Raw genomic sequence first — 18,371 nt, 5'->3', positions numbered from 1 at the left:
GTGCAGGGGGTTGGCCACAACGCCCACTCTTCTCCCTCTCTCTGCCTATCGTACACTCAACAGTCACAGTCAACCCTGGCGCACCATGTCGTGGAAGTACACGCCCAGAGCGCACAACCACGAGACGAGCTCCTCCTCGGGGCGGCGCCGTGTGGCGACCTTCACCGTGACGCCGCCGGTGCGTGAACGCATCTACGTGCCCGTCCACCAGTGCCGACACTACTGGGAGAACGCCATCCCCGTGCCCTAGGCGGACGTGAACCTGTCGCACGCCTCACATTGTAACCAATGCCAGAGGTCGCGTGTGGGAGGCGAGGATCTGCCATCGTCAGCTCAGCTCCCGATCGACCTCCGCAACGGCCCAGTATTCGCGGTGGACTCCACGCACTGGGATGCGTGGTTCATCGACGAGCACAACCATCATTGCCGGTTGTGCGCCAGCGCCCCGTGCCTTGCCGCACGCGCTCCAGCACCACAGCCGGCGGGGGTGGAGGAGGAGGGCGAGGAGAACGACGAGGCCTTCAAGAAGGTCCTCGAGGACTCCCACCTCGACGAGCTCGCCCAGTGGTCTGGCCTGTCACTGGCGCTGGCCGTAGGCGCTTTCGCCATGCTTGAGCCTGAGTCGTGGCCACTTGCGTCGCTAGTGGGGCGCTCGTAGTCGTGGACGTCCACGGTGCCCTGCATGCCGGAGTAGGTGGAGCCGAAGCTAGAGCAGCAGCAACAACCAGCGTGCATGATCGGTACCATGGCCTTATCCATGGGCGACTCTGGTATTCATCAACCTCGTCGACAATGACGACGACCAGTAGAGTAGATCGAGGGCAAGGACGACGACAACCGGCCAGTTTTATTTTTTTAGTTATGTTTTTATTTTAATTATGCAATGAACGGACTATTGGCGGTAATGTATATGTTTATAATTTAAAATTTGGTTAAAATCTAAAATGCGTTGGTCGCACCTACTAACCGACGGACACGGCCAGACTTTAATTTGTGTCTGGCCGATCCAAATGGGCAAAAAACAAAGCACATTATGTGTTCGTTTTGGTTGGCCCGGTGGAGTTGCCCTTGGCGATTGTTAAACAACTACGGTAGGTCAGCGTTCTCACATTTTCACATTTCTCAGCCTTAGATATTTTGCAACAAAAATCCCTTAGATTCGTTCGCATTCTTAAAAAATAAATGGGGCCATTAAGTATGTGGGAGGTCATTTCCTTTGTAACTTGGAAGAATTAATTTGTTGTAAGCATGAGCTAAGAATGTGAGCATGTGGCAATTTGTAAATGGGTGATCACGAATATGCATAGCATGGTTTTCTAGTGAGCTCACGATCTAGGATGATTTGGCCCCACAGAGCAGTGACAAGTAGGACGATTTGGCCCCACAGAGCAGTGAGAGAGAACCGGACCGTTGACCTAACAGTGTACCCCACCGATCAGCCAGCCAGCCAGCGGGGGCACGTTTAAACCCTTTCCGCCGCCGCCCTCGCCGCGGCCGCGACCCTCCCATGTCCACCTCCCCCTCCGCCGCCACCCCCCTCCTCGCGCTCCTCCGCCGCAACGCCGCCAACCCCGCCGCCGCGCTCCGCCTCTTTCCTCTCCCGCCTCCTCGCCGCCGATCCCTCCGGCCACCCGCTCCTCCCGCGCCTCCTCGCCCACCTCCTCTCCCTCCCGGACCCCGCCCCGCACCTCTTCGCGCTGCTCTCCGCCGCATCCGCCTCCCCGCGCGTCCCGCTCGACTTCTCCCTCTCCGCCTTCCGCTCCCTCCGCGCGCTCCCCGGCCCCGCGCTCCGCCCGCCGCCCACCCCCGTCTACAACCGCCTCCTCCTCGCCGCGCTCGGGGAGTCCCGCCTCGACCTCGTCGAGTCGCTCTACAAGGATCTCCTCCTCTCCGGCGCCGCCCCCGACGTCTTCACCCGCAACGTGCTGCTGCAGGCGCTCTGCGCCGCCGGCCGCATGGACCTCGCACGCAGGGTGTTCGACGCGATGCCCGCCAGGAACGACTTCAGCTTTGGGATCCTGGCGCGAGGATACTGCCGCGCGGGCAGGAGCGCCGATGCGCTCGGGGTGCTCGACGAAATGCCGAGGATGAACCTGGTGGTCTGCAACACGGTGGTGGCGGGGTTCTGCCGGGAGGGCCAGGTGGACCAGGCCGAGAGGCTGGTGGAACGGATGCGGGCGCAGGGGCTCGCGCCCAATGTGGTCACGTTCAATGGCAGGATCTCTGCGCTCTGCAAGGCTGGCCGGGTGCTGGAGGCATACATGATATTCAATGATATGCAGGAGGCCCTGAAGCCGGGTCTGCCGAGGCCTGATCAGGTGACGTTTGATGTGATGCTCAGCGGTTTCTGTGATGCCGGGATGGTGGATGAGGCAAGGGTGCTGGTGGACATTATGAGATGTGGTGGGTTCCTGAGGAAGGTCGAGAGTTACAACCGCTGGTTGTCAGGATTGGTGAGGAATGGTAAGATCGGAGAGGCGCAAGAGTTGCTGAGCGAGATGGCTCATGAGGGTGTCCAGCCTAATAGCTATACATACAACATCATTGTTGATGGATTGTGTAAGGAGGGCAAATCGTTTGATGTAAGGAGAGTTGAGGATTTTGTGAGGAGTGGTGTGATGACACCAGATGTTGTGACTTATACTAGTTTGCTCCGTGCTTATTGCTCGAAGGGAAACACTGTCGCTGCCAACAGGATCCTTGATGAGATGGCGCAGAAGGGGTGTGCCCCAAATTTGTTCACCTACAATGTTTTGCTGGAGAGTTTGTGGAAAGCTGGTAGGACTACAGAGGTAGAAAGGTTGTTGGAGAGGATGGGTGAGAAAGGATATAGCTTGGATACAACAAGCTGCAATATCATTATTGATGGACTATGCAGAAGCAGTAAATTAGATATGGCTATGGACATTGTCGATGAAATGTGGAATGAAGGAAGTTTGGCTCTTGGCAGATTGGGTAGTTCGTTTTCAAGTTTAGCGAGTGATTCTTTCCTCAGCAAAAAATGTCTACCTGACCGAATCACTTACACAACTTTGATGAATGCATTGTGCAAAGAAGGAAGGTTTGAAGAAGCAAAGAAACGATTACTTGAGATGATAGCAAAAGATATTTCTCCTGATTCAGTTATATATGATACCTTTATTCACGGTTATTGCAAGCATGGCAAGACATCTTCAGCCATCAAGGTTCTGAGAGACATGGAAAAGAAAGGTTTCAACCCAAGCACAAGGTCATACAACTTGTTGATTTGGGGATTTCAAGAAAAACACATGTCGGATGAAATCCTTGAATTGATGAGTGAAATGAAGGAGAAGGGGATCTCTTCTAACGTCATGACCTACAATAGCTTGATAAAATCCTTTTGTGAACAAGGAATGGTGAACAAAGCAATGCCTTTGTTAGATGAAATGTTGCAGAATGAAATAGTTCCTAATGTAACTTCTTTTGGCTTGTTGATCAAGGCTTTTTGTAAGATTGCAGATTTCTCTGCAGCTCAGAGGGTATTTGATGTTGCTTTGAGTACATGTGGTCAGAAGGAAGTGCTCTATTGCCTAATGTGCGCCGAACTCTCCACTTATGCTAGGTGGATAGAAGCCAAGAACATTCTTGAAACAGCACTTGAAATGAGAATCTCCATCCAAAGTTTCCCATATAAGCAGATCATCGTGGGGCTCTGCGATGTTCGTGAGGCAGACCAAGCGCATAGTCTTCTCAAGTTGTTTATAGCTAAAGGATATTCATTTGATCCAGCCACATTCATGCCTGTCATAGATGTACTAAGTGAAACGGGAAAGAAGCAGGATGCTGATATACTGTCGGAAAAGATGATGGAAATGGCAGATGGTAATGTTGGTCATGCTACTGTTTCTGGTGTGGTTACTACTGGAAGCCGGAAGCATGAGCATGGCAAGTATGCTGAAAGTGATTGGCATTCCCTTCTGCACAGGTATTATCACGATCAAGTTTCTTGTTATGTGTTTACTTCAATCTTCTTCTGTTTATTTGGATGCAAGGATTCTGTAGCGCTTAGACTATGAAGTATTGTTTAAATTTAGTACAATAACCAAGGCATATTGTTTAAACAGAGTTTATTTTGATGCAAGGTTTCATCTTACAAGAAACACAAACTAACTCTAAAAGATAGTAAAGTTCACTTTCTCTGTTGAGCTGCAATGACTCTGACTTCATTTTTGAAATGCAGAGATGACAGTGCTCATACGGTTATGAAAATTACCAATAGAGTGAGAACAGGATGGGGCCAAAGAGGCAATATATACGAGCATAAAAGGCAGCAGGATGATGACATTTATGTACTTGAGAACAGTGGCTGAGTAAGTCTCTCATCACCCTAAAGCCCTAAATAATGACATGTATGGAAAGCCTGAGAAGTTGCTTGTGACTACAAACCCACGTGTTTAGGTTGTATTGATTTCTCACCACTCAACTCTGTTTGACCGTTCTACCATAGCGTACGCGCTTTCTGACCACCGGTGTAACTGAAAACCTTATAATATAGAAGAAAATAAATAGCCACGGTGTATATAGGGAAACCCATTTGCATCACACACACCTTGCCTGCCATGACCTTTGCCTTAGCTAGGTCTGTCTCTGCTGCGGCACCGCAGCCTCTCTTGCTCGCCTCTCCGTGGTGCTCAGCTGTTGGACGGCTGCAACGGAGGCTTGCTGTTGCTGGGTGTGCCGCCGCTGGTGAGTATCGATGTCTCTTTCTCTTTGTATTACCCCTCGTGCGCGCGCGCCGGGTGGGTGGGGGGGGGGGGGGCTTTGAGTAGTACTCCAAATTTGGATGAATGGATATGGATTTTAGGCTGTAATGTGTATTGATCCAAGTTTTGGGAAAATTAGATTATGCCATTACAACTTTAAATGCCATCATATAGATTTTCAAACCTTCTCTTCTCCTTCCTCCCTCCCTCACTCCTTTCCTAACAGTGACCTGCAACCGTACTGGCCAGCGACGTCCTCCACTCCCGTCCCCCTCAGCAAGTGTGTCTTGCCTGCCGCTGGTGCCGTCCTTGTGTTGTCCATCTTCCTCTGTCCCTTGCACCTACCATCTTGCCTCCATGGATGGGTCCCCTCCTAAGCTTCGATTCCTCAGGCTGTCTGCAGCTCTTCGCAGCATCCTCTGCCCTCCCATGACTGCATGGAATCCATCGGGAAGCTCCATTTTGAAGACCGCCTCAAATTCCTGCTGCCTTATCTAGAGGAGATGGGGTCCATGGCTGTTTTACTGAATCCAGCAGCAAGCTCCATCTCAATATTCCCCTCAGCCTCCCGTTGCCGGCTCACTGTCGGATTTAGAGGAGATGGGAGCCACAGAGCAACCATATGCGGATGAGATGTGGATCACAGAATGCGTTCGGATGGCCTTGGATGGTAATTCTGATCTCTGGGAAGAAATTGTGATGGGGATCCCATGCTCAGGCTGTGGCATTGAGGTCGAATCCATGTGGCAAAGAAAGGCAAGGAAGAGAGGTGAGAGAGGGAGGAAGAGACTGTGCTGCCATGGTTGAGGAAAATGAGGTCAGTGGAGGGAGGAGAAGAGCAAGGAAGAAGGCATGGGCATTTTGGTCTGAAATTTTGCATAATGGCATTTCCAGGAGTATTGCAACGCTGTAGTGTCATTTTTCTAAAGAGTAAAATAGTGATTGCATTTCTCTGAATCGCCAAAGTTGCAATGGCATATATCTAAGTTTCCCAATTTACCCGCTTTATGCCCGAGTGCTACTGATCAGGAACCAACGTTCCACACTGTTCTGAGATGTGAACTAGTATGCTTGCAGTACTATATAAAGAACAGTTTGATTCATACAGCCTAAATAAAATCGTTCTGAACAATCATTTTTTTGCTTGTTGCTGTATAGGGAGAAGATTCACTGGTGATTTGGTTTAGTTGCTGTCACGAATGTTGTGCACAGCGACATGCCCTGATGCTGTTCCAGATTGCATACTGGTGAGTACCCCTCACCCAATTTGACTACCAATTTTGTTTTTATGCATTTTTTCTTTCTCAAACTTAGATATTTACTAGTACATGAGATGCTAGATGAACGTCTTAGACGCTAGTATATAAAATTACAGCTACATCGTGACAAGATTTCAGTTCCTAATCTCTGCTTGTGGAAACAAAAAGAGATATTTGTGCTTGCCTTTTTAGCACAAACATATCTTTATTGTATAAATCAGACCCTTTTCTCACCAATACAATATTCTTCCTAATACAGACATTTCAAGGTTACATATTTTTAGCGCACAACCTTTTCATATATATAGAATAAAATAGGTGGCCTTGTTCACTTTCTCATTCTTCGACCACTAGAATGCATCACTGTTCTCTAGTAGGTCAGCAAATTTGCAGCCGTGCAGTGAACCAACCAATGGAAACGAGAGCTGGTTTGCTTTGACATCTGAGACCCCACGCGGAAGCTTAGCTAGACATCCATCCAACTATAATAAACTAGTAGTATCACCTCTTGGTCCTTGCGTGATAGATTGGTTTATGCCCCCCCACCGCTTCTCTGTGACCACAAACAACTTCCTTTCTGCCAACCGCCATTGCAAGTTGCTATAATTGGCTGTACTTACACGTGCTTCTGGTCTGGTCATCATCTACCTTAACAAGGCAAAAGGGGACGAGGAGGAGGATTGGGGTGAGGAGACGGAGGAGGGGCTCACGGGGCAAGGAGGAGGAGGAGGGGCTGATCCGTCAGGCATGGGCATCGCCGGCCTCCCTTCTGACATCCTCGTGGAGGTGACTGCCAGAATCGCCGGGGAGTCAACGACGCCCCTCGACGACATCGTCAGCCTCAGGCGATCGTAAGTGACCAATTAATTGTTCCTTTCCTTTCTGATGTTCGCGTGTGATTGTGAAATGATGCAAGGTGCTACATCATGCGCATGTATCTCTTCAGATGCAAGGTGTTCCGCGACGCGACGGCGGCGAGGGAGGTGGGCCGGTGCATGGCGGTGGACAGGGAGTGGCGTCTGCACTGGTGGGACAAGGAGAGGTTCCTCTCGGTGCTCGGGGAGTGCGCGGCCACCGGCAACCCCGAAGCATCCTACATCCTCGGCCTGGTAATGTCTGAAGCACGGATACCCATCTTGCAGAATCGCATCATGTTCAGTTTGTTCACTTGCTAACCAACCCAGCTGCTACAATTCTGACATTTTCTTCCTTCGCCAGGAGGAGATCTGCAACCGTAGGGGAAAGGAGAGCGGGCTCCAGCACCTCCACCGTGCCATGAAGCACGGCCATGCCGTTGCGGCCTACACCATCGGCATGATTATGCTGCGCGACGCGTACAATCCCGAAGGTATCGAGGAGGCAATGGGATATCTGGAGGGATGCTCTGCAGCAAGAACAAAGAGCAAGATCAAGATTGCCTCCGTTCGCAGAGAGGCCGCTTCGGTCATGAGAAGGCTGACGATGCGCCGCTGGAGGACGGCCGAGCCTGCTGCGCCCTGCGCCGACCCGCGGTGCGGGGAGATGGAGACGGCGGAGGCCTGGGACGAGGACGACGAACAGAGGAGGTTCTGCAGCCGGCTGTGCAGATGGAAACATGAATACCGCAAATTTGTGCAGAGGATTTAACGTTTTGATTCATTAGTAGGCTGTCGGCCACTGTGCCGGCAGTAAAAGTTGTGAGACACAATTTCAGATTTATCACTTTATGCTTCTCCAATTCTAGATCTGCCATCCCAATTTTTCTCATTCCTATTAAAGCTGGCTTAGGCACTTTGCCATCCCCGGTGGTTAGGTAGTGATATTTTCTTGTGGGTCACTGGCTTGCGTGTATCTTTTTGGGGCTGCGATATGCTTGTATTTTGTGACATCAGTGCTTTTATTTCGGCCATTTTTGTGAAAACTGTCAAATTCCTGCCCCAACTCATTGTAGTGTCTCGAAGAGAACTTTTAGGTCAGTTTTTCATATTTTTCAGCGGTTTGTGTCAATGAAAATGGGGTGGAGGTTATGAACCTCCCCACGAGTGTATCATGGAGCGTGAACTAGTCATTTACTCCCTCCATTCCTAAATATAAGTCAATTTCAATATAAACTACACACGGGTATATATAAACGTATATTAGTGTAGATTCATTTATTTTGCTTTGTATGTAGTTCATGTTGTAATCTCTAAAAGGACTTATATTTAAGAACGGAGGAAGTACTTAACAACAGCGAAATGCCTTGCCACGGGATAACAAAAGATATTTATAGGCACACTAACATACACGGGATAACAAAAAGTATTTATAGACACACTAACGTAAAAGATGGGCGATGACGTAGTGGGAATGTATCCGGTGCACCCACACTTGTGGTGCTACCGGTGCACCGGATGCTATATAATATTTTTTAAAATCTGAATAAATTCTAGCATGTTAACGCAATATCAATGTATGATGTCACAAAAAATCGTATACAAATTCAAAATATTTTTTGAGATACAAAAATGATAAATTTGGCATCAGTGTGAAAATGGGCCAAATCTAAAGCCCAAGATAATGTTATGTACTATTCAGTGTTGAATTTTTCATTATTGTTTTTCAAGTTATGTTTCAAATTTTGATTTGAAATGTTGTGACAACCTACATTGATGTTGTGTGAGTGTACTATTTTTTGCAGAATTTTTTGAACGTTTTAAAAGCACAATGTGAGTTCGGTGCATCGGTAGCACCACAAGCTCCGGTGCACCAGATATTTTCCCATGATGTAGTAGATGCGGGAGGATCAGAGGCGGGCGTCAACTGGGATGAAAATCTAACCCGTCTCCATGTTCTTTTTCTCCTCGGCATTTGTTGCGTCTCCTTAACAACCATCTCCTTGCTAGAAAACAAAGAGGCATTTTTCTCCCCCGTTCCTCCATTCCTCCACTTCTATTCTCATGTAGTACCATGGGGGTTGCTCGAAAACAACAAATGCATAAATACTACTCCCTCCGTTCCAAAATAGATAACCCAACTTTGTATTAAAGTTAGTATAAAGTTGGGTCATCTATTTTGAAACGGAGGGAGTATATATCAAATGGTTAGCGACATACTCTGGCTCTGTTTGTCTTGTCGTCTCCCTCGTCTTCTGATGCCACAAGTTCACCTCCTAACCTCTACTCCTCTCTATCTTCTTCGTAGTCAATAAAATGCAACTCAAGATGGCGATGTCACTCTTCGCCCTCTTGGCATCTCATATGCTCTCGCCAAGCACCCAAGCATGCATCCAACAAGGTGCTAAAAATCATCTCGCACTCAAGACGCTTTTGGTCTCCTAATGTGGCCAATACCATCATAAAAATGGAAACCATCGTTGACCTCACATGTCTGCCTTTTGTTTGGGTGTTGCTTTTTGCCTCACAAACTAATATGCTCCTAGATGAATAGTAAAATCAGATAGATTAAAAACTAATTTAAAATGTGTTTGTATGCTATATCTACATGCACAGTTACATGATTGAATGACATGTAGAATTAGGTAGATTAAAAAGCTCTTTGATTTTCCCTTTGCCCCAATCATCCTGCTAGAATAAGATGGTACTGCCCTTCCCTATGATTCCTTTAGCCACCTGTTTGAATTCATGTATTAGCCTGGAGATGTTGTTCCACCCAAACGATCCCACTGGTTTGTCTGTGACAAGTCCTTCAGTTTAGTAGGAATTCCATATAAACTTCACCCAAGGTAGATTTTCACAATTGTTTTTTTTTGCGTAGATGTTCCATTAGGAGACACTTATTGTGACTTGCAAGATCTAAAACTACCAGCCCTCCTAGGTCTTTGGGGAGGCAAACTTCGTCTAAGGTAATGAGAGTAGAGTCTCTGTCCTCCATTCCATACTTTATCCAAAAACAATGCCTTAAATATTTATTTATTTGCTCGAAGACCCCAGTAGGCAAAACCAAAGTGCTGATGAAAAAAAAGGTAGACTACAAAACACATATTTGATAAGGATCATCTTGTCTCCATATGATAGCAAAGTGTAGTAGCTAGCCAACCTTTTGCCAATTCTTTTCAAAACGGAGATAAAATCTTCCGTTTTTTTGGTTTGGTCAGACTCAGTGGGAGGCCCAAGAAAGAAGATCATGTCCATCCACATGAGCCATCTAGGTCCAAACCCTCTAGAATTTAAGTCTCCTTGGTGTTGGGGAACGTTGCAGAAAATTAAATTTTTTCCTACGGTTTCACCAAGATCCATCTATGAGTTCATCTAAGCAACGAGTCATGGGAGAGAGATTGCATCTACATACCACTTTGTAGATCGCGTGCGGAAGCGTTCAAGAGAACGGTGATGATGGAGTCGTACTCGCCGTGATTCAAATCACCGATGACCAAGTACCGAACGGACAGCACCTCCGCATTCAACACACGTACGGAACGGACGACGTCTCCTCCTTCTTGATTCAGCAAGGGGGAAGGAGAGGTTGAGGAAGAAGGCTCCAGCAGCAACACGACGGCGTGGTGTTGGTGGAGAGGCAGTACTCCGACAGGGCTTCGCCAAGCACTCAACGGAGGAGGAGAGGTGTTGGGGAGGGGAGGGGCTGCGCCTTGGATCAGGTGTTCAGCCCTCCCCTCGCCCCTCTATTTATAGGGGAAGGGGAAGGGGGACGGCCCCCTCTAGATGAGATCTAGAGGGGGGGGGGGGTGGCGGCCAGGGAGGGGGGCTTGCCCCCCAAGCAAGGGGGGCGCCCCCACTAGGGTTCCCCCCAACCCTAGGCGCATGGGCCCAAGGGGGGGGGGGGGCGCCCAGCCCACCAGGGGCTGGTTCCCTGCCCCTTGCGGCCCATGTGGCCCTCCGAGAGGAGTGGACCCTCCCGGTGGACCCCCCGGAATCCCTCCGGTGGCCCCGGTACAATACCGGTATGCCCCCGAAACTTTCCGGTGTCCGCATGACAACTTCCCATATATAAATCTTCACCTTCGGACCATTCTGTCAATAACCAACAACGGGATCTGGATACCCATGTTGGCTCCCACATGCTCCTCGATGATGTCATCGAATGAACCACAATGTCGAGGATTCAATCAACCCTGTGTACTATTCCCTTTGTCAGACGGTACGTTACTTGCCCGAGATTCGATCGTCGGTATCCCAATACCTCGTTCAGTCTCGTTACCGGCAAGTCACTTTACTCGTACCGTAATGCATGATCCCGTGACCAGACACTTGGTCACTTTGAGCTCATTATGATGATGCACTACCGAGTGGGCCCAGTGATACCTCTCCGTCATACGGAGTGACAAATCCCAGTCTCGATCCGTGTCAACCCAACAGACACTTTCGGAGATACCTGTAGTGCACCTTTATAGCCACCCAGTTACGTTGTGACGTTTGGTACACCCAAAGCACTCCTACGGCATCCGGGAGTTACACGATCTCATGGTCTAAGGAAGAGACACTTGACATTTGGAAAAGCTATAGCAAAACGAACTACACGATCTTGTGCTATGCTTAGGATTGGGTCTTGTCCATCACATTATTCTCCTAATGATGTGATCCCGTTGTCAACGACATCTAATGTCCATAGTCAGGAAACCATGACTATCTGTTGACCAACGAGCTAGTCAACTAGAGGCTTACTAGGGACGTATTGTGGTCTATGTATTCACACATGTATTACGATTTCCGGATAATACAATTATAGCATGAATAAAAGACAATTATCATGAACAAGGAAATGTAATAATAATCCTTTTATTATTGCCGCTAGGGCATATTTCCAATAGTCTCCCACTTGCACTAGAGTCAATAATCTAGTTACATTATGATGAATCGAACACCCATAGAGTTCTGGTGTTGATCATGTTTTGCTTGTGGAAGAGGTTTAGTGAACAGATCCCCGACATTCAGATCCATATGTACTTTGCAAATTTCTATGTCTCCATCTTGAACATTTTCATGGATGGAGTTGAAATGACGCTTGATGTGCCTGGTCTTCTTGTGAAACCTGGGCTCCTTGGCAAGGGCAATAGCTCCAGTGTTATCACAGAAGAGTTTGATCGGCCCCGACGCATTGGGTATGACTCCTAGGTCGGTGATGAACTCCTTCACCCATATTGCTTCATGTGCTGCCTCTGAGGCTGCCATGTACTCCGCTTCACATGTAGATCCCGCCATGACGCTCTGCTTGCAGCTGCACCAGCTTACTGCTCCACCATTCAACATATACACGTATCCGGTTTGTGACTTAGAGTCATCCAGATCTGTGTCGAAGCTAGCGTCGATGTAACCCTCTACGACGAGCTCTTCGTCACCTCCATAAATGAGAAACATGTCCTTTGTCCTTTTCAGGTACTTTAGGATATTCTTGACCGCTATCCAGTGTTCCTTGCCGGGATTACTTTGGTACCTTCCTACCAAACTTACGGCAAGGTTTACATCAGGTCTGGCACACAGCATGTCATATATAATATATCCTATGGCTGAGGCATAGGGGATGACACTCATCTCTTCTTTATCTTTTGTCGTGGTCGAACATTGAGCCGTGCTCAATTTCACACCTTGCAATACAGGCAAGAACCCTTTCTTGGACTGATCCATTTTGAACTTCTTCAAAATCTTATCAAGGTATGTGCTTTGTGAAAGACCTATGAGGCGTCTCGATCTATCCCTATAGATCTTGATGCCTAATATGTAAGCAGCTTCTCCAAGGTCCTTCATTGAAAAACACTTATTCAAGTAGGCCTTAATGCTGTCCAAGAATTCTATATCATTTCCCATCAAAGTATGTCATCTACATATAATATGAGAAATGCTACAGAGCTCCCACTCACTTTCTTGTAAACGCAGGCTTCTCCATAAGTCTGCATAAACCCAAACGCTTTGATCATCTCATCAAAGCGAATGTTCCAACTCCGAGATGCTTGCACCAGCCCATAAATGGATCACTAGAGCTTGCATACTTTGTTAGCATTCTTAGGATCGACAAAACCTTCCAGCTGCATCATATACAGCTCTTCCTTAAGATAACCGTTAAGGAATGCCGTTTTGACGTCCATCTGCCATATCTCATAATCATAGTATGCGGCAATTGCTAACATGATTCGGACGGACTTAAGCTTCGCTACGGGAGAGAAAGTGTCATCGTAGTCAATCCCTTGAACTTGCCGATAACCCTTAGCAACAAGTCGAGCTTTATAGATGGTGACATTACCATCCGCGTCCGTCTTCTTCTTAAAGATCCATTTGTTTTCTATCGCTCGCCAATCATCGGGCAAGTCAGTCAAAGTCCATACTTTGTTTTCATACATGGATTCTATCTCGGATTGCATGGCTTCTATCCATTTGTTGGAATCTGGGCCCGCCATCGCCTCTTCATAGTTCGAAGGTTCACCGTTGTCTAACAACATGATTTCCAGGACAGGGTTGCCATACCACTCTGGTGTGGAACGTGTCCTTGTGGACCTACGAAGTTCAGTAGCAACTTGATCCGAAGTACCTTGATCATCATCATTAATTTCCTCTCCAGTCGGTATAGGCACCACAGGAACATTTTCCTGAGCTGCACTACTTTCCGGTTCAAGAGGCAGTACTTCATCGAGTTCTACTTTCCTCCCACTTACTCCTTTCGAGAGAAACTCTTTTTCCAGAAAGGATCCGTTCTTGGCAACAAAGATCTTGCCTTCGGATCTAAGGTAGAAGGTATACCCAATGGTTTCCTTAGGGTATCCTATGAAGACGCATTTTTCCGACTTGGGTTCGAGCTTTTCAGGTTGAAGTTTCTTGACATAAGCATCGCATCCCAAACTTTTAGAAACGACAACTTAGGTTTCTTCCCAAACCATAATTCATACGGTGTCGTCTCAATGGATTTAGACGGTGCCCTATTTAAAGTGAATGTAGCTGTCTCTAGAGCGTATCCCCAAAATGATTGCGGTAAGTCGGTAAGAGACATCATAGATCGCACCATATCCAATAGAGTGCGATTACGACGTTCGGACACACCGTTATGCTGAGGTGTTCCAGGCGGCGTGAGTTGTGAAACGATTCCACATTTTCTTAAGTGTGTACCAAATTTGTGACTTAAATATTCTCCTCCATGATCCAATCGTAAGAATTTTATCTTTCGGTCACGTTGATTCTCTACTTCATTCTGAAATTCCTTGAACTTTTCAAAGGTCTCAGACTTGTGTTTCATCAAGTAGACATACCCATATCTACTTAAGTCATCAGTGAGAGTGAGAACATAATGATATCCTCCGCGAGCCTCAACGCTCATTGGACCACACACATCAGTATGTATGATTTCCAATAAGTTGGTTGCTCGCTCCATTGTTCTGGAGAACGAAGTCTTGGTCATTTTTCCCATGAGGCATGGTTCGCATGTGTCAAATGATTCATAATCGAGAGACTCTAAAAGTCCATCAGCATGGAGCTTCTTCATGCGCTTGACACCAATGTGACCAAGGCGGCAGTGCCACAAGTATGTGGGACTATCGTTATCAACTTTACATCTTTTGGTATTCACACTATGAATATGTGTAACATTACGTTCGAGATTCATTAAGAATAAACCATTGACCATCGGGGCATGACCATAAAACATATCTCTCATATAAATAGAACAACCATTATTCTCGGATTTAAATGAGTAGCCATCTCGCATCAAACGAGATCCAGATACATTGTTCATGCTCAAACTTGGCACTAAATAACAATTATTGAGGTTTAAAACTAATCCCGTAGGTAAATATAGAGGTAGCGTGCCGACGGCGATCACATCGACCTTGGAACCATTCCCGACGCGCATCGTCACCTCGTCCTTCGCCAGTCTCCGCTTATTTCGCAGCTCCTGCAGTGAGTTACAAATATGAGCAACGACACCGGTATCAAATACCCAGGAGTTACTACGAGTGCTGGTAAGGTACACATCAATTACATGTATATCACATATACCTTTAGTGTTGCCGGCCTTCTTGTCCGCTAAGTATTTGGGGCAGTACCGCTTCCAGTGACCCTTCCCTTTGCAATAAAAGCACTCAGTCTCAGGCTTGGGTCCATTCTTTGACTTCTTCCCGGCAACTGGCTTACGGGCGCGGCAACATCTTTGCCGTCCTTCTTGAAGTTCTTCTTACCCTTGCCCTTCTTGAACTTAGTGGTCTTATTGACCATCAACACTTGATGTTCTTTCTTGATTTCAACCTCTGCTGATTTCAGCATTGAAAATACTTCAGGAATGGTCTTCACCATCCCCTGCATATTGTAGTTCAGCACAAAGCTCTTGTAGCTTGGTGGGAGTGACTGAAGAATTCTGTCAATGACCGCCTCGTCCGGGAGGTTGATCTCCAGCTGGGACAGGCGGTTGTGCAACCCAGACATTTTGAGTATGTGCTCACTGACAGAACTGTTTTCCTCCATCTTACAACTATAGAACTTGTCGGAGACTTCATATCTCTCGACCCGGGCATGAGCTTGGAAAACCATTTTCAGCTCCTCGAACATCTCATATGCTCCGTGTTTCTCAAAACGCTTTTGGAGCCCCGGTTCTAAGCTGTAAAGCATGCCGCACTGAACGAGGGAGTAATCATCAGCACGTGATTGCCAAGTGTTCATAACGTCTTGGTTCTCTCGGATGGGTGCTTCACCTAGCGGTGCATCTAGGACATAATCTTTCTTGGCTGCAATGAGGATGATCCTCAGGTTTCGGACCCAGTCTGAATAGTTGCTGCCATCATCTTTCAGCTTGGTTTTCTCTAGGAACGCGTTGAAGTTCATGTTGACATGAGCGTTGGCCATTTGATCTACAAGACATATTTTGCAAAAGTTTTAGACTAAGTTCATGATAATTAAGTCCATCTAATCAAATTATTTAATGAACTCCCACTCAGATTTGACATCCCTCTAGTCATCTAAGTGTTGCACGATCCGAGTCGACTAGGCCGTGTCCGATCATCACATGAGACGGACTAGTCATCATTTCTGAACATCTCCATGTTGATCGTATCTTCCATACGACTCATGTTCGACCTTTCGGTCTCTGTGTTCCGAGGCCATGTCTGTACATTCTAGGCTCGTCAAGTTAACCCTAAGTGTTCTGCATGTGTAAATCTGTCTTACACCTGTTGTATGTGAACGTAAGGATCTATCACACCCGATCATCACGTGGTGCTTCGAAACGACGAACTTTAGCAATGGTGCACAGTTAGGGGGAACACTTTCTTGAAATTATTATAAGGGATCATCTTATTTACTACCGCCGTTCTAAGTAAACAAGATGCATAAAACATAATAAACATCACATGCAATTATATAGTAGTGACATGATATGGCCAATATCATATAGCTCCTTCGATCTCCATCTTCGGGGCTCCATGATCATCTTCGTCACCGGCATGACACCATGATCTCCATCATCATGATCTCCATCATTGTGTCTTCATGAAGTTGTCACGCCAACGACTACTTCTACTTCTAAGGCTAACGTGTTTAGCAATAAAGTAAAGTAATTTACATGGCGTTCTTCAATGACACGCATGTCATACAAAAATAATGACAACTTCTATGGCTCCTGCCGGTTGTCATACTCATCGACATGCAAGTCGTGATTCCTATTACAAGAACATGATCTCATACATCACAATATATCATTCATCATTCATTAAAACTTCTGGCCATATCACATCACATGACAATTGCTGCAAAAACAAGTTAGACGTCCTCTAATTGTTGTTGCATCTTTTACGTGGCTGCAATTGGGTTCTTGCAAGAACGTTTTCTTACCTACGAATAACCACAACGTGATTTTTTCAACTTCTATTTACCCTTCATAAGGACCCTTTTCATCTAATCCGCTCCAACTAAAGTAGGAGAGACAGACACCCGCTAGCCACCTTATGCAACTAGTGCATGTCAGTCGGTGGAACCTGTCTCACGTAAGCGTACATGTAAGGTCGGTCCGGGCCGCTTCATCCCACAATATCGCTGAAGCAAGAAAAGACTAGTAGCGGCAAGCAAGTTGACAAGATCTACGCCCACAACAAAATTGTGTTCTACTTGTGCAATAGAGAACTACACGTAGACCTAGCTCATGATGCCACTGTTGGGGAACGTTGCAGAAAATTAAAAATTTTCCTACGGTTTCACCAAGATCCATCTATGAGTTCATCTAAGCAACGAGTCATGGGAGAGAGATTGCATCTACATACCACTTTGTAGATCGCGTGCGAAAGCGTTCAAGAGAACGGTGATGATGGAGTCGTACTCGCCGTGATTCAAATCACCGATGACCAAGTGCTGAATGGACAACACCTCCGCGTTCAACACACGTACGGAACGGACGACGTCTCCTCCTTCTTGATCCAGCAAGGGGGAAGGAGAGGTTGAGGAAGAAGGCTCCAGCAGCAACACGACGGCGTGGTGTTGGTGGAGAGGCAGTACTCCGACAGGGCTTCGCCAAGCACTCAACGGAGGAGGAGAGGTGTTGGGGAGGGGAGGGGCTGCACCATGGATCAGGTGTTCAGCCCTCCCCTCGCCCCTCTATTTATAGGGGAAGGGGGAAGGGGGCCGGCCCCCTCTAGATGAGATCTACAGGGGGGGGGGGGGGCGGCCAGGGAGGGGGGCTTGCCCCCCAAGCAAGGGGGGCGCCCCCACTAGGGTTCCCCCCAACCCTAGGCGCATGGGCCCAAGGGGGGGGGGGCGCCCAACCAGGGGCTGGTTCCCTGCCCCTTGCGGCCCATGTGGCCCTCTGAGAGGGGTGGACCCTCCCGGTGGACCCCCGGAATCCCTCCGATGGCCCCGGTACAATACCAATATGCCCCCGAAACTTTCCGATGTCCGCATGACAACTTCCCATATATAAATCTTCACCTCCGGACCATTCCGGAACTCCTCATGACGTCTGGGATCTCATCCGGGACTCCGAACAACATTCGGTAATCACACACAAGTCTTCCTAATAACCCTAGCGTCACCGAACTTTAAGTGTGTAGACCCTACGGGTTCGGGAGACATGCAGACATGACCGAGACGGCTCTCCGGTCAATAACCAACAGCGGGATCTGGATACCCATGTTGGCTCCCACATGCTCCTCGATGATGTCATCAAATGAACCACGATGTCGAGGATTCAATCAACCCCGTGTACTATTCCCTTTGTCAGACGGTATGTTACTTGCCCGAGATTCGATCGTCGGTATCCCAATACCTCGTTCAGTCTCGTTACCGGCAAGTCACTTTACTCGTACCGTAATGCATGATCCCGTGACCAGACACTTGGTCACTTTGAGCTCATTATGATGATGCACTACCGAGTGGGCCCAGTGATACCTCTCTGTCATACGGAGTGATAAATCCCAGTCTCGATCCGTGTCAACCCAACAGACACTTTCAGAGATACCTGTAGTGCACCTTTATAGCCACCCAGTTACGTT

The 18,371-nt window shown here is 47.6% G+C and overlaps 1 protein-coding gene across 1 annotated transcript; it reads left to right on the top strand.

Annotated features, from left to right (window-relative positions):
* Positions 1-1,577: 1,577 nt before the first annotated feature.
* LOC123136088 (pentatricopeptide repeat-containing protein At2g17140) lies at positions 1,578-7,871 on the top strand. Its single transcript, XM_044555372.1, has 6 exons — positions 1,578-3,946; positions 4,202-4,331; positions 5,883-5,971; positions 6,641-6,834; positions 6,930-7,092; positions 7,202-7,871. Exons 1-2 carry the CDS (start codon positions 1,956-1,958, stop codon positions 4,329-4,331), a joined length of 2,121 nt encoding a protein of 706 aa, XP_044411307.1. The 5' UTR covers positions 1,578-1,955; the 3' UTR covers positions 5,883-5,971; positions 6,641-6,834; positions 6,930-7,092; positions 7,202-7,871.
* The last annotated feature ends 10,500 nt before the right edge of the window (positions 7,872-18,371 follow it).

The sequence above is a fragment of the Triticum aestivum genome, chromosome 6B (assembly GCF_018294505.1).
Source record: "Triticum aestivum cultivar Chinese Spring chromosome 6B, IWGSC CS RefSeq v2.1, whole genome shotgun sequence".
Lineage (NCBI taxonomy): Eukaryota > Viridiplantae > Streptophyta > Magnoliopsida > Poales > Poaceae > Triticum > Triticum aestivum.
Note: the sequence above shows the minus strand (reverse complement) of the source record. Positions and strands in the feature narration are given on the sequence as shown.

Excerpts from the sequence above, each read along its gene's own strand:
- LOC123136088 (XM_044555372.1), top strand. The coding sequence starts at position 1,956 with ATGGACCTCGCACGCAGGGTGTTCGACGCGATGCCCGCCAGGAACGAC. Across the intron at positions 3,947-4,201 it reads TGGCATTCCCTTCTGCACAG|AGATGACAGTGCTCATACGG; the intron begins GTATTATCACGA and ends TTTGAAATGCAG.